The sequence below is a fragment of the Chiloscyllium plagiosum genome, unplaced genomic scaffold (assembly GCF_037043375.1).
Source record: "Chiloscyllium plagiosum isolate Xiang-an unplaced genomic scaffold, Cpla_swu_hap1 HiC_scaffold_17, whole genome shotgun sequence".
Classification (NCBI taxonomy): Eukaryota; Metazoa; Chordata; class Chondrichthyes; order Orectolobiformes; family Hemiscylliidae; genus Chiloscyllium; species Chiloscyllium plagiosum.
The window spans coordinates 62078946-62104667 of record NW_028270155.1 but is presented as its reverse complement, the minus strand read 5'-3'; the positions used below and the strand labels follow the sequence as shown (position 1 = coordinate 62104667).

The following is a 25722-nucleotide window of genomic DNA, read 5'->3' as shown; positions in this document are numbered from 1 at the left end:
GACACACAGACACACGCACACACACAGACACACACACACGCACACACAGACACACATGCACACACGCAGACACACACGCACACACACGCACACGCACAGACACACACGCACACAGACACACACACAGACACGCACACACACAGACACACACACAGACGCACACACACAGAAACACCTGCACACACAGACACACACGCACACACACAGACACACACGCACACACATGCACGCACACACACAGACACACATGCACACACACAGACACACGCACACACGTACAGACACACAAGCACGCACACACACATGCACACACACAAACAGATGACACACACAGACACACACGCACACACACACGCGCACACACAGACACACATGCACACACACGCACACCCACACAGACACACACACACAGACACACAGACACACGCACACACATAGACACATACACACACAGACACACACACAGACACACACGCACACACATAGACACACACGCACACTCAGACACACACACGCACAAACACACAGACACACACGCACACACACAAAGACACACACACACACACACACCCACACAGACACACTCGCACACACAAACACACAGACACACACACACACACATCCCATACACACAGACACACACAGAGGCACACACGCACAGACACAGGCACAAGCGCACACACAGAGACACACACACAGACAGACACACACACATACACACACAGACACTCACGCACACACACAAGCACACATGCAGACACACAGACACACACACACACAAACACACATGCACACACACACAGGCAAACACACAGGCACACACACACAGACACACACACAGACACATGCATACACACAGACACACATGCACACACACAGACACACACCCGCACACACTTAGACACACACGCACACACACAGACACACAAAAAGACACGCACACACAGACGCACACACACAGACACACACGCTCACGCACACACAGACCTACACACACGCACACACACGCACACACACACAGACACACAGGCACGCACACACACACGCGCAAACACACACAGACACACATGCACACACGCAGACACACACACACACGCACACACAGATACACACACAGACACACAGACACGCACACACACAGACACAGACACACGCACACACACACAGACACACACGCACACACAGACACACACGCACACACACACATGCACACACACAGACACACACACACACACACGTGCGCGCACACAGACACACATGCTCACACACAGACACATGCACACACGCAGACACACAAGCACACGCACACACATGCGCACACACACAGACACACACGCGCGCGCACACACACACAGACACACATGCACACACACAGGCACACACGCGCACACACACACAGACACAGACACACAGACACACGCACACACAGACACACATGCACACACGCACACGCACACACACAGACACACACAGACACACACGCACACACACAGACACACACACACACAGACACACACACAGACACGCACACACACAGACACACACAGAAACACCTGCACACACAGACACACACGCACACACACAGACACACACGCACACACACATGCGCACACACACAGACACACATGCACACACACAGACACACGCACACACATACAGACACACAAGCACGCACACACACAAACAGACGACACACACAGTCACACGCACACACACATGCGCACACACACAGACACACATGCAAACACACAGGCACACACACACAGACACACAGACACACATGCACACACGCAGACACACACACACACGCACACACAGACAGACACACAGACACACATGCACACACGCAGACACACACACACACACGCACACACAGACACACACACAGACACACAGACACGCACACACAGAAACAGACACACGCACACACACACAGACACACATGCACACACAGACACACACACACACACACATACAGACACACAAGCATGCACACACACATGCGCGCACACACAGACGACACACACAGACACACACAGACACACACAGACACACATGCACACACACAGACACACACGTACACACACACAGACACACACACAGACACACAGACACATGCGCACACCCAGACACACACACACAGACACACACAGACACACGCGCACACACAAACAGACACACATGCACACACAGACACACACACGCACAAACACACAGACACACACGCACACACAGACACACGCACACACACTAAGACACACACGCCCACACACACCCACACAGACACACTCGCACACACAAACACACAGACACACACACACAGACAGACCCACACACACAGGCACACACAGAGGCACACACGCACAGACACAGGCACACGCGCACACACAGAGACACACACACAGACAGACACACACACAGACACTCACGCACACACACAAACACACATGCAGACACACAGACACACAGACACACACACACAAACACACATGCACACACACACAGGCAAACACACAAGCACACACACACAGGCACACACACACAGACACATGCACACACACAGACACAGACGCACACACACAGACACACAAACAGACACGCACACACAGACGCCCACACACAGACACACACACTCACGCACACTCACAGACCCACACACACGCACACAAACGCACGCACGCGAACACACACACAGACACACAAGCACGCACACACACACGCGCAAACACACACAGACACACATGCACACACGCAGACACACACACACGCACACACACAGACACACATGCACACACAGACACACAGACACGCACACACACAGACAAACGCGCACACACACACAGACACACACGCACACACACACATGCACACACACAGACACACACACACACAGACACACAGACACGCACACACACAGACACAGACACACGCGCACACACACAGACACACACGCACACACAGACACACACGCACACACACACATGCACACACACAGACACACACACACACACGTGCGCGCACACACAGACACACATGCTCACACACAGACACATGCACACACGCAGACACACAAGCATGCACACACACATGCGCACACACACAGACACACACACAGACACACACGCACATACATGCGCGCACACACACACAGACACACATGCACACACACAGACACACACACGCACACACACACAGACACAGACACACAGACACACGCACACACACAGACACACACACACAGACACACATGCACACACGCAGACACACACGCACACACACGCACACGCACAGACACACACGCACACATAGACACACACACAGACACGCACACACACAGACACACACACAGACGCACACACACAGAAACACCTGCACACACAGACACCCACGCACACACACAGACACACACGCACACACATGCACGCACACACACAGACACACATGCACACACACAGACACACGCACACACATACAGACACACAAGCACGCACACACACATGCACACACACAAACAGATGACACACACAGACACACACGCACACACACACGCGCACACACAGACACACATGCACACACACGCACACCCACACAGACACACAGACACACACACACAGACACACGCACACACATAGACACATACACACACAGACACACACACAGACACACACGCACACACACAGACACACACGCACACTCAGACACACACACGCACAAACACACAGACACACACGCACACACACACACACACACAAAGACACACACGCACACACACACCCACACAGACACACTCGCACACACAAACACACAGACACACACACACACACAGACCCATACACACAGACACACACAGAGGCACACACGCACAGACACATGCACACGCGCACACACAGAGACACACACACAGACAGACACACACACATACACACACAGACACTCACGCACACACACAAGCACACATGCAGACACAAAGACACACACACACACAAACACACATGCACACACACACAGGCAAACACACAGGCACACACACACAGACACACACACAGACACATGCATACACACAGACACACATGCACACACACAGACACACACCCGCACACACTTAGACACACATGCACACACACAGACACACAAAAAGACACGCACACACAGACGCACACACACAGACACACACGCTCACGCACACACACAGACCCACACACACGCACACACACGCACACACACACACAGACACACAAGCACGCACACACACACGCGCAAACACACACAGACACACATGCACACACGCAGACACACACACACATGCACACACAGACACACACACAGACACAGACACACGCACACACACACACAGACACACACGCACACACAGACACACACGCACACACACACATGCACACACACAGACACACACACACACACATGCGCGCACACACAGACACACATGCTCACACACAGGCACATGCACACACGCAGACACACAAGCACGCACACACACATGCGCACACACACAGACACACACACAGACACACACACACGCGCGCACACACACACAGACACACATGCACACACACAGGCACACACGCGCACACACACACAGACACAGACACACGCACACACAGACACACATGCACACACGCACACGCACACACACAGACACACACAGACACACACGCACACACACAGACACACACACACAGACACACACACACACACACGCACACACACAGACACACACAGAAACACCTGCACACACAGACACACACGCACACACACAGACACACACGCACACACACATGCGCACACACACAGACACACATGCACACACACAGACACACGCACACACATACAGACACACAAGCACGCACACACACAAACAGACGACACACACAGTCACACGCACACACACATGCGCACACACACAGACACACATGCAAACACACAGGCACACACACACAGACACACAGACACACACGCACACACATAGACACATACACACACATACACAGACACATACACAGACACACACGCACACACACACAGACACACACGCACACACAGACACACACGCACACACACACAGACACACATGCGCGCACAGACACACACACGCACAAACACACAGACACACACGCACACACACAGACACACGCACACACACACAAAGACACACACGCACACACAATACCACACAGACACACTCGCACACACAAACACACAGACACACACACACACACACAGACCCATACACACAGACACACACAGAGGCACACACGCACAGACACAGGCACACGCGCACACACAGAGACACACACACACAGACAGGCACACACACATACACACACAGACACTCACGCACACACAAGCACACACGCAGACACTCACACACAAACACACACAAACACACACACACAGACAAACTCACAGACACACACACACAGACACACACACAAACACATGCACACACACAGACACACAGACACACATGCACACACACACACACCCGCACACACTTAGACACACACGCACACACACAGACACACAAACAGACACGCACACACAGACGCACACACACAGACACACACACTCACGCACACACAGACACACACACTCGCACACAAACGCGCACACACAGACACACATTTACACACACAGACACACACACACAGACACACACACATATATATACACACACATGCACACACGCACGCACAGACACACACATACTCACAGACACACACAAGACACAGACATGCACACACAGACACTCACACACACACACAGACCAACACACTACAACAGACTCAATCACATTTTACAGGAGAAGGTTCTCCATAATAGCTACAGGGCCGACAGAATCAGTGGGGACAGGACCATTTCATTCACAGAGGGACCTCTGGGAATATGCTGAGAATCATGGGGACAGCTGGAACAGAGCCCATGGCTTCATGGGGGACATTAAGGATGACGGTGAGTAACTGCCTCTGCTGCTCTCAATCCCCTCCTCACTCTCACCCTGAGATGGGGAATCAAATGAAAGCTGCAGACTGTGGGACCATGGATCTGGTGCTTTCCTCTGCCTCTCCCTCCAACATCCCAACCCTCCCGTTCTGATTGGCTGCTTTCAGATTCCCAGGAAGTGCCGGCTGGGGACCTCCTCACAGCCATGAGGAGGCGGAAGTTCAAACCCAGGTCACTGGTGAGGGGGCATTGTAACGTGATCTCACAGGTGAGCTGCCAGGGGAAATGGGTACCTAGTGTGCCAACTCCATGGAGGGCACGTTCTGCTGCAGGGAACACAGATGGGGACATTAATGGGAGGCCTACAGAAGGAGGTTGATGGGAATGCACACTGAGATGCTTGGTACATTAGCAGGCCATGTCAGACAGCCTATCAAAGGGCATGGAGAAGCTCAGTCCCAATGTGACAGAGGGCACTGCACAGAGCTTGGATCCCATCATTTCCCCTGTGGCAGTGGGAGCCAGCTCCTTGACTGCAGCAGCTGACAGGGCAGTGATCCAGTATCTGTGCTCACTGTCTCAGCCTCTGCTGAAGCACAGACAGAAGCCAAGAAACCCCTCAATGCCGCAGTGTGAGTTCAGGCGGAGGTCGTGCTTGGTCCCATGCAGGCTCAGACCCGCTGTGAACATGACTGTGGATCCCAGTGGGCAAAGGGGTTTGCAGGGTCTTGGAGCAGGCCAGCAGCTCGTCCTCCAACAGATCACTAGGGATCTGGGGATGCTGCCTGGGGGACTGGCAGAGGCACCATGGGGCATCAACCTGCTGCCCTCTCTCAGGGTAACAGCATTTGTGCTCTCACTGTGGCCACTCCACCAGTCCACTTGCTGTTGTCCCTTACCCTGTCAGTCCAGACAGTTGCTGTCTGTTGTGAGATGGTGCAGTCTGAAGCCAGGCCCAGGGTTTCCCCAGGACATCCTGCAAAAGTCACCTGCAGTCTCCTCCATTGGAAGTCAGCTGCCTTCCACTAACCATGCAGTAACCAACGGGGTAAAGCTGCACAGGAACACCAGGACAGGCCCTCGGGCACTGCACAAGGATGGTCAGTTCCCATTTGTCCATGTCACTGGCTATGTTCCTGAATAAAGATTCTGTGATGCACATGTTTGTTGCTTGGCCCTGGGTGGTCCAAGTTGGGGAATTCAGTATTACATCAGGCAGGGAGGCTGCTGTGTAAAACCAGGATAGCAGCTCATCACCTGGTTCCAGCCACACACAGGGCTCAGGGGGCACCTTCTCAAGAGGCTGTACCATGTGGGGTATACTGGAAACAGCTGGCACCACAGCACCCATCTCCAGGGGGCACAGGGCTCATGTTGTCTCATCACAAGCAACACTACAAAGCTGGGACTTTCCCCCTTGGTCATTGTTCAGATTATCTAGTTAGAAACGATCTGATTCTATTGAACTGTTGCAGTAAAATGTTTGTTTGATCCTTACTCATGGGGGTGGGTGGGTATTTACTATACGAATATTTTCAATAGACAGATAACGTAACATTTCCTAACTCCACCCTTATTAATTACTGCATTGTGAAAACACTTACCCATGAGAAAGTGGCTGTAACCTTAAAGTCAATACCATTCGGATCCTCTTTGATCACAGCAGCCTTAACATTTGGAAGTACAAAGGTTTCACTGTCCATTGGAAAATCCATATCCATCAGGACCTTACGTAGATCAGACTCCAGGCTGGAAAATGCACAGACAGTTAGCTCTGGACTGGATAAGAAACAGGGATTCACACATTAGGGTCAATATTAACTTATTTATTACACTTCAGTCTCTGTCATGAACCAAAAACAGTAATTGCTGGTGAAACTCAGCAGGTCTGGTATCTGTGGGGAGAAAGCAGAATGAATGTTCCGAGTCCAGTGACTCTGCATCAGAACCCATCAGCCTTTATCATGATGTCATCACTATGTGTGCTGAGGGACCAATTATTTACATTTGTTTTAAATGTAAATATGTAAATCAGTTTCACACAACCATACTGTAAGTTGACCTACATTGCACCTTTAATTTAAAATGAAATGGATCACAGTTTGAAACAAATCCTTTCACAAAATGTTCCTATTTCCTCTGTACGTTTCTGTCCAAATTCACCGTCAATTTCTGTCCTGGGTCATTTACAGATTTCCGAGGGACAATGTAAAGCGTCCGTGTAAGAAAATGTTTAGGGTGAGGCCAAACCCTTTCCATGCAGTGAGTTTAATAAAGATGGAGACAGAGCTTTCTGCTCTGATCCCTTCCTGCCATGCTCAGTCTGATAATAAACATACTGTAATAATTGCTAAAGTGTCTGATCCACGTTTCTGTTAAGCCCCAAAGAAACCACATCACCACCAGATCAAACATAGCAGCTTCATTGGGGGCATCAGTCTCTTCTCAGTTCCTTCTCAGATGAATCTGAAGAACCATGAGGTAAGATTAAACTGGGAGACAAGAGGATTGTCAGACTTCCTGAAGGCAGTGGCTCAATGGCTTACCCAGCGTGAGGTGCAGTTACTGAACACTGTAGTGACTGATACAAGGTCAGTCAGGTAGATCTCAGAGAATATGAGTTCCCTGATCGGGGCTGTTAACCTGGTCCAATCAGGGAGCCCTGGCTGACAGATACAACAGGCGTGTTAGGGGTTCTGCTCCCTCCAGGAGCCAGCTCTGAGCTAGCTGGGTCAGTGTTATAGACTACGTTGGTGTAAATAAAGGGTGACTTGGTGATGGGACACCAGCTTTCAGTGAATTATTTCTGTAATGATGAGAAAAAAGCACGTTCCTGAAGAGATTCACTTGCAACAGGTGTCTTTGAGTTGGGGTCAACATTTCTGGTATCGTGCTGCTATTTGGGAAGCTTGACTCATTCAATCCTGCCATCGAAGACTGGGCCCAGAATGTGGAAAAATGCAGTATTTTTTCCGGCAAATGACATTAGAGCAGATAACAAGCAATGAGTAATTCTCCTGACAGCGTGTGGCCTCACAACCTTTTTGGTTATTAGGAGCCTGAGTTTCCTTGCAGCACCAGACACTAAAACATTTCAAGAGCTGATGGATTTAGTGAAGGTTTGTTTCAGACCCAAGCCTGCTCTCATTCTGAGACACCATCGGTATTACTCAACAGTGTGAGAACCTTTCAGGGAAATCCGTATCAGGGCCTGGACGAGGTTAAGACAACTGACAGAGGAATATGATTTTGGTTTAACCCTCAGTGAGATGCTGAGACACCGTTTGGTGTGTGGGCTTTATGAGGTGACCATGCAAAAGCACTGACTAGCTGAAGCCCAACAGGACTTCAAACAGGCACTACAACTGGCTTTGTGGTTGGAAAATGCAGCAAGTGGAGCTGGAGTTACAGGGTATGTTGGTGGAAGTGGACAGCCTCACCAGGCCGACTGAGCTTGGGGAATACCACATGAGGGAAGGCCATTGCACAGCCTCACTCAGGACATATCCTGAACAGAGGGACCCTTGGACAGCCCACACCAAAACAAAGCCAAGCCTCGGACAACCAGTTAACGTTTTCTTCTTGATCCGGCCTGGCAGACCATTGTAGTCACAGCCAGTATGTGGACCCGAGACGGCAAAGGGGTCCCACTTGGCCTGAATTGAATAAGAACTCACAGGCCGTTATCCAGGAGAGTGCACACACTGGAAAGTTCACCGACAGCTGGTTAGGAACAGTTAAAATGCTCCATCATCTCCAAATCAGAACCAATCAAAATAAAGGTCTGGTTAAATGGTCACCCAGTTCCAATGGAGGTCCATACCAGCGCGGCTGTATCAGTGATTGTGGAACCAGTCTTTACCAAAATTCCCTCTGGACTCTAACCCTTAAGTCTCGGCCAGGCTGAGAGCCTATACTGGGGAGCCTTTCCAGATTAAGGGTACAACTTCAGTTCCGGTCTTTTCTGAGAAGGAGCTGGGTCAGTTCCCACTGATTGTAGTAAAAGGCCCAGGCCCAAGCTTGATAGGACAGAACTGGTTGAGATTCATTGAAAAAAGATCCCGAGGCTCCTTCATCTGTACCGGAGCATAAGCCTTTCCTTGGGTTGGTGGATTATTCCAGAACCTTCCTCCACAACCTAGCCTCCATTCTGGCATCCTTCCATCTTCTCTTGAAAAAGGGTCAGCCTTGGGAATGGCCTTGGAGCTCAGATGTAGCCTTTAGGGAAGTAGAGAAGCAGCTGTCATTGTCTCAGGTATTTGCTCACTGCAATCCCAAGCGAGATATGGTGCTGATGTGTGATACCTCCCTGTGGGGTATCAGGGTAGGGTTGGCTCACTGGAGGGCCAATGGAGAGGAACGCCCGATAGTGCATGCTTCCTGGATTTTGGCTAATGCTGAACGAAGATACGCCCAGATAGAGAAGGAAGGTTTTGCGGTCACCTTTGATGTGAGAAAGTTCCACCTGTGCCTTTCCGTGTGTACATTTGTAATAGGAACAGACCACAATCCCCTGCTAGGGCTACTTAACGAGGACTGGGCCATGCTGCCCAGAGCTTCAGGATGAATACAGTGGTGGGCCCTTATTCTGAGGCAGACAGTGACAAGTTGGACTCCTGTCTGGAAGGCCAAGTGGGAAATGGAGATGCCTTGAGGCCCATTCCCACTGGCCAGTGGTTCCACCACAAGAAGAGTCTGTTCTGGTTTTAAACTTTCTGGACACCCTTCTGGTCACCACTGAAAATATCAGATTGTCGCCACAAAAACATCCCGTCCTGGCAAAACTAAAACAGCTGGTGGTGATAGAGGAAAGAAACCATCACCAGAATTGAAACCTTTCTGGACTCAGTGAGACCAGATCACCATAAAGGGTGGCATATTGTTATGGAGAGCAAGAGTGATTGTCCTGAGGAAAGGTCATTGACAGATACTGGCTGAACTCCACCGGGGTCATCCAGGGGATTCCAAAATGAAGATGTTAGTGAGAAGTTGCATCTAGTGGCCAGGATTGGATAATGACATAGCTGCTTTGGTGGGGCAGTGCCCAGAGTGCCAACGAGGACACAAATTACCACCAGCAGCTCCCCAACATTTGTGGGAATGACTGGGTAAACCCTGAACTCAGTCACATGTCTACAACGCCAGTCCTTTCACACACTCCGTGTTTTCAGTCATTGTGGATGCTCATTTAAAGTGGTTGGATCTGCACAGAATCCATTTGTTCAACACGGGGAAAACGATTGGAAAGGTGCAAGCATCTTCTACAATGCATGGACTCGAGGGAATGTTGGTCACAGACAACGGGACATTATTTCCCCAAGCTGAGTGGCATTAGGCAGGAAGGGACAGCCCCATACCATCCACTGTCCAATGGTCTGGTGGAAAGTGCAGGGCAACCTTTGAAGGTAGGCTTAAAGAAACAGCCATACAGCTTCACGCGATACCAAACTGTCCCAGTTCCTGTTTGATATCAGACCACCCCTCACCCAGCTCCAGAGACAGCTCCTGCAGAGTTGCTAATGGGGACAAGATGCTGCACCAGGTTAAACCTGATCTTCCTGGACCTGGGCAGGGAGGAGGGTGAAACAACATCAGGAACATCAATGCTGGACACAAGAGTCCACTAAGCGAGGGAGGCACTTTACCAAAGGGGATGAGGTTGGGTTGTCAAAACCAGGGGAATGACCCTGCGTGGGTAAGAGGCTTGGTCAATGCAAGGTCAGGTCCCATAAAGTTCAGGAAGGTGAGGCGGTCCGGAACAAACATGTGGATCACATGACAAATGCAACTATGTAACTGGGGCAGGAACAAACTGTACCCAGCCCCTCAGAACGTCCAGCAAGGCTGTTAGAACCCATGGGGTTCTCCCCCTTCACCGAGCGTTGAAGAACCCTCTGAGGGTGAGATGGACATGGCAGATGTCACAGCCTTGATGCAGTTACCGTCTGATGAAGATGTAGAATATGAATCGGGGCTGAGACACTCCGGGTACAGTAGGCAGCCGGGTACAGAATGTACATGCTGCCAATATCCGAGGCATTGTCAGAGGAACTGTATCTGAAGCAAAAATATCCCAGGAGAAGGTACAAGAAAAAGAACAGGCCTCCGTCCAGGACTCAGAGGGAAAGGATGTAGTGATTGGAACAAGGTCAGTCAGGTGGATATCCTGGAATATGAGTTCCCTGATTGGGGCTGTTAATCTGGTCCAATCAGGGGGCCCTGGCTGACAGATACAAACAGAGTGTCAGGGGTTCTGCTCCCTCGAGGAGCCAGCTCTGAGCTCTGTCATGGATTATGTTTGTGTTGGTAAAGGGTGACTTGATGATGGGATACCAGCCTTGGTGGAGTTATTTCAAAGATGGAGCTGAAATGGGGGGAATTAAGGCTTAGTTTCAAGTTCCAACATATTAGTATCTGCCCCACAGTCCAGTGTTGTTGAAGGACCAACGTGAGAAGTTAGATGGGAGGTGTGGACCCGACAGACCCACAGGTACAGAGTCACCAAGCTCTCCATTTGAAACAGAAGCTGCTCCAGGTCAGTCGTTCCTTTTCTGCAGTGGGCCCCATTGCTAAAGAGATCCTCATGAAGCAAGGTATTGGTGAAGCTTCAGCCGGTTCCAGTCAGTGCCAGCAGCCTTTGATGTTTATTGCAGTCCTGGGAATGTCATTGTTGTGTGTGATTGGTCCGGCCAGATGTCCCAGCAAACAGCCACCTTGTCTCTCCCATCAAAGATTTATTTAGTGTCACTAATTCATGCTAAGATGCAGCATTGAGAGATAGTTTTGTTTGAACTCTGAATGGTATAATCTCTCAGTTCCTGCAGTCAGAGCAAGGGCTGCCCTTTGTACAGGAGAGCCAGAGTACAAGGCAGGCTGGGCTTGAAGTTAACACCATGATGTTGTGGGTAAATCACCACAAGCTCACTTTAATCCAGCAACTGATTCAGAAATATCACAATCAAATACTGAAATAATTCCTTAAACTTTACTGCATGTAGCGACCAAAATAAATCCCCTCAAGTAAGCAAATTCAGCCTCACAACCCAACTTCGCTATTACCCGATTAATGATGGAATTTAGCACCGACTCCAACCAACAATGTCTCTCTCTGGAGGTTCAGGATTCCATGTCTGTGAAATATTGCTCTTCTCCGACTGAAGAATCCTGGAGATGAAATCTTAAAGCTTTTCCTGTCCTTCAAGTTTCCATCATTGATGATCCTTTAGATTCTCCCATCCACAATACTGACTACTGTGCAGGCTGAACTCTTATCAAAAGTAGCTTCCCTCTTCCTGTTACATTTACCTTTGGCTGTCTGTTTGAAGACACAACTTTCCTGCAATTAACTCCTTCAGTTCTTCTGCAGGACAATCATTTGGCCTTGGGGCAGAAGGCAGCCAGTTACCCAGCAGTTATTCAAATGGGTTTTGTTTTGTCACAAAGATGGGTGCAGGTGTGGGAGAGGGTTGTCACAGGATACAGTGGGAGATCGATCGGTCGCAGATATGAGCGGAGAAATGGCCAATGGAGGTTAATCTGGGTAAGTGTGAGGGGATGTACTTTGGGTGATCAGATGTTAAGGAAAAGTATATGGTTAACAGCAAGACCCTAAACAGCATTGATGCAGAGAAGGATCTTGGGGTTGAAGTCCATAGCTCCCTCAAAGTGGCCACGCAAGTAGCTCGGGTGGTAAAGAAAGCATATGGCCATGCTTGTCTTTATTGCTCACGGAGTGAATACAAGATTCAGGACGTCAAGCTGCAGCTTTACAAGACTTTGATTCAGCCACATTTAGAATGCTGTATTCAGTTCTGGTCAGCACATTGCAGGATGGCAATAATGGAGGCTCTGGACAGGGTGCAGAAGAGGCTTACCAGGATGCTGCCTGGGTTAGAGGGTCTGAGCGAGAGGGAGAGAGGAGACATACTCAGGTTGTTTTCTCTGGAGCAGCAGAAGCTGAGGGGAGACTCGATGGAAGTCTATAAAATGGTGAGATGCATAGATATAGTATCACTCAGAATCTTGTTCCTCAGAGTTGAAATGTCTAATACTCATGGGCATGCTCATAAGGTGAGAAGGGGAAAGTTGAAAGGAGATGTGAGAGTCATGTTTTTTTCACAGAGAGTGGGAGGAGTCTGGAACATGCTGCCAGGGGTGGTGGTGGAGGCAGATCCATGGGGCCGTTCAGGGACTTTTAGATAAGCACATGAATAGGCAAGGAATGGAGGGAAATGGGACAAGGACAGGCAGGAGGGATTAGTTTAATTTGGCTTCATGTTTGGCAAAACATTGTGGGCCGAAGGGCCTATTCCTGGGCTGTACTGTTCTATGATGTAATATTTCATGAAGTGGGGGGTGTTAGTGTTGGACTGGGGTGGACAAAGTTAAAAATCACACAACACCAGGTTATATCTGATGAAGGAGCAGTGCTCTGAAAGCTCGTACTTCCAAATAAATCTGTTTGGCTATAACTTGGTGTTGGGTGATTTTTAAGTAATATTTCATGCTCGTTCTTGCAAGAGGATTGAGCTGAATTGTAATTGGATTCCAGATGGGTGCCCTGACTGAATCAGTGCATTCATGATGAACACAATTGCCCCTGGGAGGGCAACACAATCAAAGAATTAAACTTCATCCCCAAAGTGAAAACCATTTGGTGGCAGTCATTTTGTTTTCTTGTTCAGTGCAGTTTGAATTGAAAATGGCAAGGTTTCATAGAAACATGAAGGATAGGAGCAGAGTAGGCCATTCGGCCCTTTGAGCTTGACCTACCACTCAGTATGATCCTGGCTGTTTGTCCCCTCATCTACAACATGAATATATATTGTGAATAACTGGGACCCAAGCACCACTCCATGTGGTACCCCACTACTTACCGCCTGTCACTAAGAAAAAGACCGATTGATTCCTGCTCTTTGTTTCCTGTCTGCCAACCAGCTCTCTATCGATGACAGTGCACTACCACCAAACCCACACACTTTAATTTCACATTAACCTCTTCTGTGAGAGCTTACTGAAAGCCTTCTGGAAATCTAAGTATACCTCATCCCCTGGATACCCCTTAACAACTTGACTAGTTAGATTTTTGAAAATGTCCACTGGATTTGCCAAGCATGGCTCCCCTTTCCTTAGTCTACAATGACTCAGTCCAGTCATCTCACTGCTTTCTAAATGCAATGTTATTAAATCTTTCAAAAGGGACTCTCGCATTTTGCTAAATACTGCTGATAGGCTCCCTCCTCTATAAATCCCTGTTTGCTCTCTTTGTAATATAGTGGGTTAAATTAATGACCCTCCAATCCATTGGAACTGTTCCAGAGTCGAGAGAATTCTGAAAGATGACCACCAATGCATCCACTATTTCTCAGGCCACTTCCTTAAGTACTCCAGGATGGAGATTGTCAGGCCCTGGGCAGTTATTTATCTTCAATCCCATCAGTTTCTCCAATTGTTTTCCTTCTGTCCTCCCTCTCACTAGATCCTGGTTCCCTCAACATATTTCAAATGTTATTTATGAAAATCAGACCAAACTATGTATTTAAATGGTCTGCCATCTCTTTGTGCCCCATTATAACTTCCCTCTTTCTGATTGTAACTGATATACATTTGTCTTCAATCATCTTTCTCTCAGCAATATCTCCACAAGCTTCTACATTCAGTTTGTATCTTTCCCACTAGCTTACTCTCATATTCTATCTTCCCTCTCTTTATCAATCCCTTTGTCCTCCTTTGTTAAATTCTAAACTGGGCTCCCAGTCCTCAGGTCTGCTGTTTACTTTATGCCTGTTCTTTGGATCTAATGATATCTGTAATTTCCTTTGGGAGCCATGGTCAGGTCACCATTCAGGCCACCATTTTATTGCATTGCCAGGCAGGAATGGAAATTGTTGCAGTTCCTCAGTGTTCTGTAAATGTTTGCCATTGCCTGTACACCATCATTACTTTAGGTAACATTCCCCAATTTGATCATAGACAGCTCATGCTTCATACTATCACTGTTTCCTTTATTTAGATTCAGTACCTGAGTCTCAGAATCAGCTCCGTTACTCTCCATCTGAATGAGGAATTCTATCATGTTATGGTCACTCTTTCCCAAGGGGCCTCTGACATCAACACTTCCAATTATTCCTTCCTCATTACACAATACTCAGTCTAGGATGCCCTATTCTCTATTTCATTCATCAACACATTGATCCAGAAAATCATCTCGTAAACACACTGGAATTCCTCTTCCTACAGCATTGTTACTGACTTGATTTGCCCAATCTACCTGCAGATTAAAGTTACCCTCATTAACCATGTACCTTTATTTCCTGTTTCCATGGTTTCCTGTTTAATGCCTACTTTACCATGACATTGTTGTGGTATATACAACTCCCACTATCGTTTTATGCCCTGAGGTGTTTGTAAGCTCCACCCATACAGATTCCATTTCATTGGAGTCATTATCCTTCATTACGATTGTGTAAATTGCTCTTTAACCAGCAAATGTTCCACTCCCTCCTTTTCCCTTTTTGTCTGTTATATCATTTGTTTTTGTCCTGGTTTCCCTCTCTGTCTCCCTGGATAGCTTCCCATCCCCCTGCTATTTCAGTTTGAATCCTCCCCATCCAGACTGGGAAATACTCCCAGCAGGACATCAGTACCAGTCCCACACAAGTGTATACCATCCAGACTGTACTAGTCCCACCGCCCCCAGAATTCCCCAATGCCCCAGTAATCTGAAACCCTCCCCCTCACACCATCTCTCCAGCCACATATTCATCTGATGTGCCCTGCTATTTCTACTCTGACTTGCACATGGTATTGGGGTCAATCCTGAGATCACGGCCTTTGAGAATTTCCTTTGTAACTTGTTTCCTAACTCCCTACGTTTGAGCGAGTTTTGAGACTTATAACTCAGATTGATGTTCTGGATGGAGGATTGCTCACTGAGCTGGAAGGTTCATTTTCAGACGTTTCGTCACCGCACTAGGTAACATCAACAGTGATCCTCTGGATGAAGCTTCACCTGAAGGCTCACTGATGATGTTACCCAGTACGGTGATGAAACATCTGTAAACAAATGTATGACCTCATTCCTTTTTTTAACCCATAAATTTGAAACCTGTGCAATCTACAACCATTGGCTGTTCACCCTTCACTCCAAACTGTTCCTCCTCTCCACTACACCAAAGCCAATCACAGTGCAACAGATTTTAGAGTCACCACGTTCCTCTCAGAGGCCATTACCCCCAGCAGGATCCATTGTGGGTCTATGTGTTTTACAGGGGGACAGCCACAGGGGATTCCTGCACTTGCTGCATCGTTCTGAGACTCTGCCTGGTGATTATCCGTTCACTTTCTCACTTTGAAGATTGAGACTGCGGTGTGACCATCTCTCTGTACATGTTATCCTCGATACCCTCAGCCTCCCAGATGCTCCACAGTGTCCCCAGTCTCTGCTCCAGCTCTGAAACCCAGGCTCCCTTCCTGTAGCTGCAGCTGGAGCCACTTCCTGCACATGTTCTGGTCCCACTTTCCCCACAGAGCAGGAGGAGCACACCACGGCATTGAGATCTACTCCCATGACTTTCTGCTCAATTAGACCCTCAGATCATCTGTAAAATCAATAATGTGGATTTTTTTTAGGTTCTTCCTCTCTGGGCCACAGCAGTACTGCACATGCAAACTATAAACCCAAAATAAAGACCTAAAGTGATAAAGATAAAGTACGTGCTCATCTTGCACCACTTCACTTTTTGATTCTTCCCAGACTGCTTCACTGTAATGCTGACTGTGGGACACCCTTCCCAGAGTGCTTCACCGTGATGCTGACTGTGGGATATCCTTCCCAGACTGCTTCACCGTGATGCTGACTGTGGGACATCCTTCCCAGACTGCTTCACTGGGATGTTGATGATGGGATACTCATCCCTGACTATTTCAGCTGAGTGTCCTTGTGAGTGACTTGCAGACTTTGTCTGAGATGAACGATGATCTTCCCTTTGCTTCATGCTCCCTTTTCTTTTGCTGTCCTTGCATCTTAAGTGACCTGTCAGCCTACACCATTTCTATCCTTCCCCTTTCTATAACCATCAATGTTCCCACTTTACCCTCGGAGCCCATGGTTCTGTGAATTGCGATGCCCTCGTTGGCCTTACACCTCCTCCATGTTGTGGCCAAAGTGGCAGCACCTTGTGAGAACCATCCCTCCCTTAGCATTCAGTCCCATCCCATGCTCCAGGAAATCCCAGCCTTCCATCTTGAATCTCCTTCTTTCACTCCCACCATTCCCTCAGCAACCCAATCCAATGAACCTGATCCTCAGACCTGAGCTTCCTGCTTTCCCCAGGACTCCATGGAAAGGACCCTGAAAAGCCCCTGACCATTAATACCCAAACCTCCAGCTCGGACCATGTCTGAGTCTCCAGAGTAACTTGGGCAGGCCAGCCTCAAATGAGAGCCAGCCCAAAGACCGGTGTCCCCACAGCACCCCAGCTGATGTACCTGTGATCTCAAACTTGCTTGAACTTTACCTCAGGGCTGTTCCTGGCCGGGTCCCTGGACTGCAGGGATCCCCACATTCTGGAAGACTGTGGCCAAGCCCCTGGACTGGGATTAGATGAGTTCCTTGACACATAGTCCCCTTCACTCCACTAAGGACTGGTCCCTTTGACCTTTAGACAGAGCCGTTTGCTTGAAGCCCATGCAATGTGTTGCCACATAAGCTGCTGCCACAAGCTCTCGGTGTGACATTGACAGAGCCCAGTGCTGTACAACAACAACATGTCCAGCCCCTTGACTGCTCAGTGCTCCCAACCATGGCACGCTGCCTGTCTCTCCCTCTGCTGCTAAAAAGCAATGCAGGTCACAGAGCCTCCAAGTCAGTGCAAAATGTGTCAGTTTGAATGAAATGGCAGAATACAGTGTTCAGGCTCATTTTTACTGGGTCTATGAACTTGAATGAAAACATTTGAACTAAGCACACATCACAATGCATTTTAACATTTCACATTCTTGGAGAAATTTTACTGACATTAAAAAAAATCAAGTTTGAATAAAAGCAGCTTTGCATTTTACAGGAGATTTTATTCACTTGTCAGAAATCTTCAAACTAGACGAACACTCCTCACAGACACGTTACTGAAGCAGGAAGAAACCAAAACCTGGCAGTGAATCTGTTTAATCCTTGGATAAAATACGTCCAAAATGTGTCCCTTCACCACATCAACTTTTAAACATTGTTTTCAACTTCAAGTTGTTCACACTTACCCGACTGAAATGTTCCCATCACATTGCCCCAGGATCCTGTTGGTCAGTAACATTGCATAGCGAGCATCATTTAGTTTCAATTGTCCTTTCCTTGTGAGGTCAGTCAATTTGTTTTTCTGATATAAGCAATCAGCAAATGGTGATTCTAATAGGAAAGATACCGTTAGAAAGAAGAGGGAATCTCAACATTTCAATATCAGGAAAATATTTCAAAATTTGATATGTTATGCACATGTGCTTGCAAATTGCAGTGTAATTTTAAAAGGACTTTCTGGTCACACATCTCCATCTTTGTGTCAAATTCTATCCTGAACAGTACAATTAAAATTGTGAAACACTAACAGGAAATGCTGGAACTACCCAGCAGGCCTGCAGTATCTGGGGAGAGGGAAACTGATGTACGTGGCAACTCAGTGATGTCCAGCCAGATCTTTCTCCCGAGGGAAAGGTACTGCATCAGAAACAGGAACAATACAAGGAAAGGAGAAAGGAAGCTTGGGACTGGGAAAGTAAATCACTTGTGGTCCTGATAGAGCATCGGGAACATTAAACTCTTAATGTGGATCCTGATAAATTGCTGAAAACTTCACATCTGCTGTGATTATTATTAATCATCTAATTCATCAAAAACCTTTCAGTTTTATTAGATTACAATTGAATCTGGTTAGAACAGACATTGCCAAATCTAGCTGGACAGGAACTAATATTCCTGTAATACTGGGAGTAGTTTACCTGTGAGAATTATACTCTAAAGCTTAAAGAAATGCATATTCCACAACCTGGGTTTAAAGCCATCGATCCTTTTCATTAAGCAGGCCATGAAATTAATTGTGTTGCGATGTACAATTAACATTATTGACAGAATCAAGGTGTTGTTTTTAGTGTTGATCTGGTGCTCCATAATATAGCCCAGGCCTCCCATCTCCCCCTCCCCATTGACTGGGGACATCTCTGAAGACATTGAGCAGCATACACTTCCCACTGACACTTTCCTACTCCTGTGGTTGTAGGAGAAACAGAGAAAGCCTGGGCCTATGTATCTATTTTATTCTTTATCTGTGATAAATCTTAGTGCGTTTAAAAAATGTGATTCACAATGTGTCAGTTATTATTCTACTCACCACATGCTCCTTCAGATCCAGTAAATTCCAAATAAGAAGCATTTTCCATGTGAACTGGACTGAAGTCTGACTGATTTATGTAAATAATGTCTCTCAGCAACGGTGAACTCTTGTGTGAACTGCTATTGGTGAGAGTGAAATGTTGACAACATTTCCCTCCAGTGGACATGGCAGTTGGATACGACTTTCCAATATCACCACGGGTTATGTAGAGTTGGCCAACGGATCCTTTCCAGGTGATGCAAATTTCTGATGAAGCTGCAGGTGTAGGTGCTGCAGGATCTTGTGTCCAGGAAGATGAACCATTCCCAATGAGATGAGCTTCTATTTCTAAGCCTGTTTTCTTTACAGACACTTTCAATGAACATGGGTCTGGGCCAATGTAGTGATGAGATTTATTAATGTGACTGTTCAGGTATCCACAAACTGTAAACTCAGCACCAACTATTGCTGCAAATACAATCACAAGGTAAGCATTAATCAACACCTGAGAAATTTTCTCAGAAGCTTTTTAAATCAATACTGTGACTTTGCTGGAAAATTGAGGGAAATCCCACACCAATTGCATAATCAGGAATTGATAATCAGCAACAACAACTTTTTTTTTCATAGCACCTTTAGAGGAATAAAATGTTCCAAGGCCCTTCACAAGAGGGTTCTCAAACAAAACGTTGATGCCGTTGTAAGGTCTCAATAGTATTTGTAAAACACAGGCTAAAATATTAAAACATTTTGCTGGTCAGAATTATATAAGGATGGAGTCAAGAACTGGGTGAAGAATAGACAGTGTCTGTGTCATAAATAATGTTGTAATATGTTGTATAAAGCTGGGAGTTGGCTGTAACTCAGGAGAGGTGATTTTACATTTTATGACGATCAGACTCGCTGTCCTTGTATACACATGAAAATATACAACTGTTTGACCTATTTCCTCAATCCTCCACCAACTTATCAAGTTGTGTGATAAAATAAAGCCACAGTCAAAGACTTTGATCTTGCCAGCACTGAGATGGAGGAAGTTATAGCTCTTCCAAAACAGAACCCTGGAAAAGGGATCAGGAAATGTAAAGGCAATAGATATTACCGAACAGCAAAGTGACACTGTGAGTTTAATCTGTAACTTTGATGAAATGAGCTTGCCTGAGATTTTGCACTGAAAGGGGATCGCATGTTCAGAGAGTTCACAATATTCCCTCCTCCTGCCGTGTCTGTTCCCTTCCTCAGCCTGAGCCTGTCAGCAAGGAAGAAGGTCAGGAACAGAATCTCATGTCACATCCTGCTCACTGAGGAGGCCTTTCACCAAACTGGATGACTTCGCTGCTGGAGAGCTTATTGGACTTTGACTGGAGGAAGTTTCAGGATTCAGGAGGATAAATGTATTTTTCCAATTTTTTATTCAGCTTTTGAACTTGTTATAACGAGTTGTGTGAAGGGAATCAGCTCCCTGTTTTCTCACTCCTATTAGTCAGCTGCAAAAACATTTTATTTATTTTGTTCAGCATACAGTGATGATCTTTCAACTTCAACCAAGTTCACTACACAATGCAAGAGCCCATTTTTAAGCTTTACTTGAATGAAAAGAGGACTTTTATGACGCACTTGATTCAAGAACCAATGATTAAAATGAACAGACGCACACAAACACAGAGGTAGGAAGTTCAAAATAGACAGTGGTAGAGGCAGTGAGAATAATGTTTATGTGGCCTTTAGACACCTTGGGGTGTTACTTCTTAACCTGAAATCAGAGTTTAGTGACTTTTATTCTCAACAGTTCAGAGTCTGTAGATCTTTGAATTCTTGGTGAACAGTTGTTTCTCGAAATTACTTTTTCACTGGGTGCTGTTTCTGAGATAATGTTAGAAACAGAAAGGGGGAGAGAGAATTCCAGCTCTTGCTACACAAATTCACTTTTCATTCTCTCAGTCCTGATGCTGAAAAGCAGCTGTTGAAATACAGTTCAGTGTGTATTCCAGAGTCGCGATCCTTTGTTTTTTCAAGTTGTCTGATTGATTGGTAACTCTTGCATCTCCCAAAATATTAAAGCAACACACACAACTGTACTAAGTTGGGGGTGAAAATATCTTAATGGTTACTCATTACATTTCTTCAAATAAAATAGTAATTTCACCGTAGATAGATTGTTTCATTCAAATGGGTCTCATGAATCTTGCTCAACCTTTGGGCAGGTGGCCCCTGCAGCCATTTTAGATTCATGATTTTCTTTTTTGGCAACCGTGTTACTCTCTGAAAGGTCTCAGGTATAACAGCCTGATGATAGAGGTTACAATTTGATCACCCATCTTTGTCATTATCATTATGTAAAAGGATGGCAGGCGGGAGGGTGGGGCCGATCAGGGATAGTAAGGGAACTTGCGCCTGGAATAGGAGGAAATAGGGGAGGTCCTTAATGAATACTTACCCTCAGGATTACCTACTGCGAGGGACCTTAACATTCATGAGGACAACGTGAAACAGACTGATATGCTCAAACAGTTTGATTTTGGGAAGGAGGATGTTCTGAAAATTTTGAAAAGCATAAAGATAGATAAATCCCCTGGGCCAGGCAGAATCTATCCAAGGTTACTACAGGAAGTGAGGGAAGAGATTGCTGCACCTTTGGCAATGATCATTGCATTCTCAATGTCCACTGGAATAGTGCCAGTTGATTGGAGGGTGGCAAACATTTCTCCTTTGTTCAAGAAAGGAAATAGAGATAATCCTGGGAATTACATTCAGTCCCCAAGCAGTCTTATGATACTGATGGGCAAGTACTGGAGAAGATTCTGAGAGACAGATTTTCTGATTACTTGGAAAACCATAGTTTGAATAGAAATAGTCAGCGTGGTTTGTGAGGGGCAGGTCATGCCTCACAAACTTTATTGAATTCTTTGACGATATGACAAAACATGTTGATGAAGGTAGAGCAGTGGATGTGGTGTACATGGATTTCAGTGAGGCATTTGGTAAGATTCCCCATGGTAGGCTCATACAGAAAGTAAGGAGGCATGGGATACAGGGAAACTGTCTGTCTGAATACAGAATTGGCTGGCCCATAGAAGACAGAGAGTGATGGTTGATGGAAAGTATTCGCCTGCAGCTTGGTGAACAGTGGTGTTCTGCTGGGAACAGGTCTGGGACCTCTGTTCTTTGTGATGTCTATAAATGAGTAGGATGAAGAAGTGGAAAGATGGATTAGTAAGTTTGTTGATGACACAAAGATTGGTGGAGTTGTGGATAGTGCAGAGGGCTGTTGTAGGTTGCAACAGGACATTGACAGGATGCAGAACTGGGCTGATAAGTGGCAGATGGCGTTCCACCTGGAAACGTGTGAAGCTGTTCTCATTGGAAAGTTGAATTTGAATGCTGAATACAGGATTCAAGGCATGATTCTTGGCAGTGTGGAGGAACAGAGGGGTATTGGGTTCCATGTCCATAGATCCCTCAAAGTTGCCACCCAGGTTGACAGGGTTGTTAAGAAGGTGTATGGAGTGTTAGCTTTCATGAGCAGGGGGATTGAGTTTTCGAGCTACGAGGTTATGCTGCAGCTCAACAGAGCCCTGAAATGTTGTGTTCAGTTCTAGTTGCCTCATTATTGGAAAGCTTTCAAGAAGGTGCAGAGGAGATTTACCAGGACATTACCTGGATTGGAGGCCATGACATCTGAAGAAAGTAGCTAGGGTTTTTCTCATTGGAGCTAAGAAGGATGAGAGGTGACTTGATAGAGGTGTATAAAAGTTATTCCCATGGCGGAATGTCTACCATGAAGGGGCATAATTTGAAGGTAATTGGTGGAAGATTTAGGGGAGGTATCAGAGGTAGGTTCTTTACTCAGAGAGTGGGTTGGGGGGTATGTGGAATGCACTGCCAGCAGTGGTAGTAGAGTCAGATACATTAGGGACATTTAAGTGAATCTTGGATAGGCACATGGAAGATCGTACAAGGAAGGGTTAATCGGTTAGTCTGATCTTAGAGGAGGATAAAAGACTGGCACAACATCGAGGGCTGAATGGCCTGTACTGTGCTGGACTATTCTATGTTCTGTCAGCAGCATTTGTGTGATAACTTTATCTCTACAATTGTCTTAATTTGTGACTTTACCTTCGATGAACTCTGTTTGTATCGTGTTAATTTTCTGTCTCTCTTTTCAACAGTCAATGATGGGAAATGTACAGAAATCACATCAACACTGGGACCAATGTTCACACTGAGATACATAATCCATCCCATTGGATCAGCAGCCTCATACAGCATTGAAAATAAACTGGGGAATTTAAAAGAAGTGAAACAAAGGAAGTGCTGAGAAATGAATTACCTTTCCCAATGTGAAAGCTGAAGAAACATAACAGAAGGCAGTGACAGTTGATCAGTCTGTGAAAGGAGCTGGTTTTGAGAGGCATCTTCCACTGGGTTCCTCCTCTGGAAAATCAACATTGTGAATATGAGAGCACAGGGTGAGGTTCACACAAATGATGGTTACATCCAAAACATGCAAAATTACATGGAGTTAAATGATGATCTGTCATTGTCCCAACACCCAGTGACACCAATTGACAGGATGTAGCTCCCATTTGAAATCAGCGTGATCGGTGAATTTTGGGGGAAGTTATTGAGATTTTGTTGGAGAGAAATCCTCAGATGGAGTTGTCAGGCTACTGGGACTCAGCTGTGAGTGACCAAGTGAAACAGGGACTGATAGAGGCTGAGGGCAGCTCATCTGTCCTTGTTAGTTCATGGTCTGAGGAGACCAGAGACCCCAATCTTCGTTCTCCTCATGTTTTTAATCATTCAGTACCATACATCATGAAAAAGAGTGAATCAAATTACACCACTGCAGAATATTTAGGGCAGGAATCAGACCAGCCGCAATTACTGGGCAAATAGATGAATAATCAATTGAAAACACACATGATTATTCAGACCATAACCAATAGACCTGCTACTGGCAACGTATGGTTTATAGGTTTGGGGGAAGATTTGAAGTGGTTCAAGTGATAAATTGGGGATAGGGTCAGAGGTTATTGGTTCAGATTAGGTAATCAAGTTGGAAATCAGGATGACTGATGTAAATTGGGTTTTGGGCTGGGGTTTGGGAGTTGGGGTTAATGCTGAGGGGTTTTAGTTAAGGAGTGGGGATGGTACATTGGTGAAAGTTTAACTCAGCAAGACCAGCTGCCTCATTGTGACACCAGCTACTGTTAATCCCACTAATGTCAATGCTGTCGACATCACAAGCATTCTGTAAAGGAATGAACAATAGATAAAAAGGTGTGTAATGAAATAACTGAACTGGGATGGAGCATTTAGTAAGGGGTTTCAGAATGATCCTGAACAAACCAATTTCAATGGTCTGAACAATATGAAAATAATTACTCAATACAGCACAGAA

At 46.7% G+C, this 25722-nt stretch overlaps 1 protein-coding gene across 1 annotated transcript in view; it reads right to left on the bottom strand.

Annotated features, from left to right (window-relative positions):
* Positions 1-24742, bottom strand: part of LOC122545185 (uncharacterized) — a 135554-nt gene extending 110812 nt beyond the window's left edge. The window contains exons 1-4 of the mRNA XM_087995596.1: positions 24649-24742; positions 20337-20786; positions 19216-19360; positions 7566-7710 (exon numbers count right to left, since the gene is read on the bottom strand). Of these exons, the coding sequence (XP_087851722.1) occupies positions 7566-7710; positions 19216-19360; positions 20337-20786; positions 24649-24733 (825 nt within the window). The 5' untranslated portion in view covers positions 24734-24742. The remainder of the gene's footprint in view (positions 1-7565; positions 7711-19215; positions 19361-20336; positions 20787-24648) is intronic.
* Between the last annotated feature and the right edge of the window lie 980 nt (positions 24743-25722).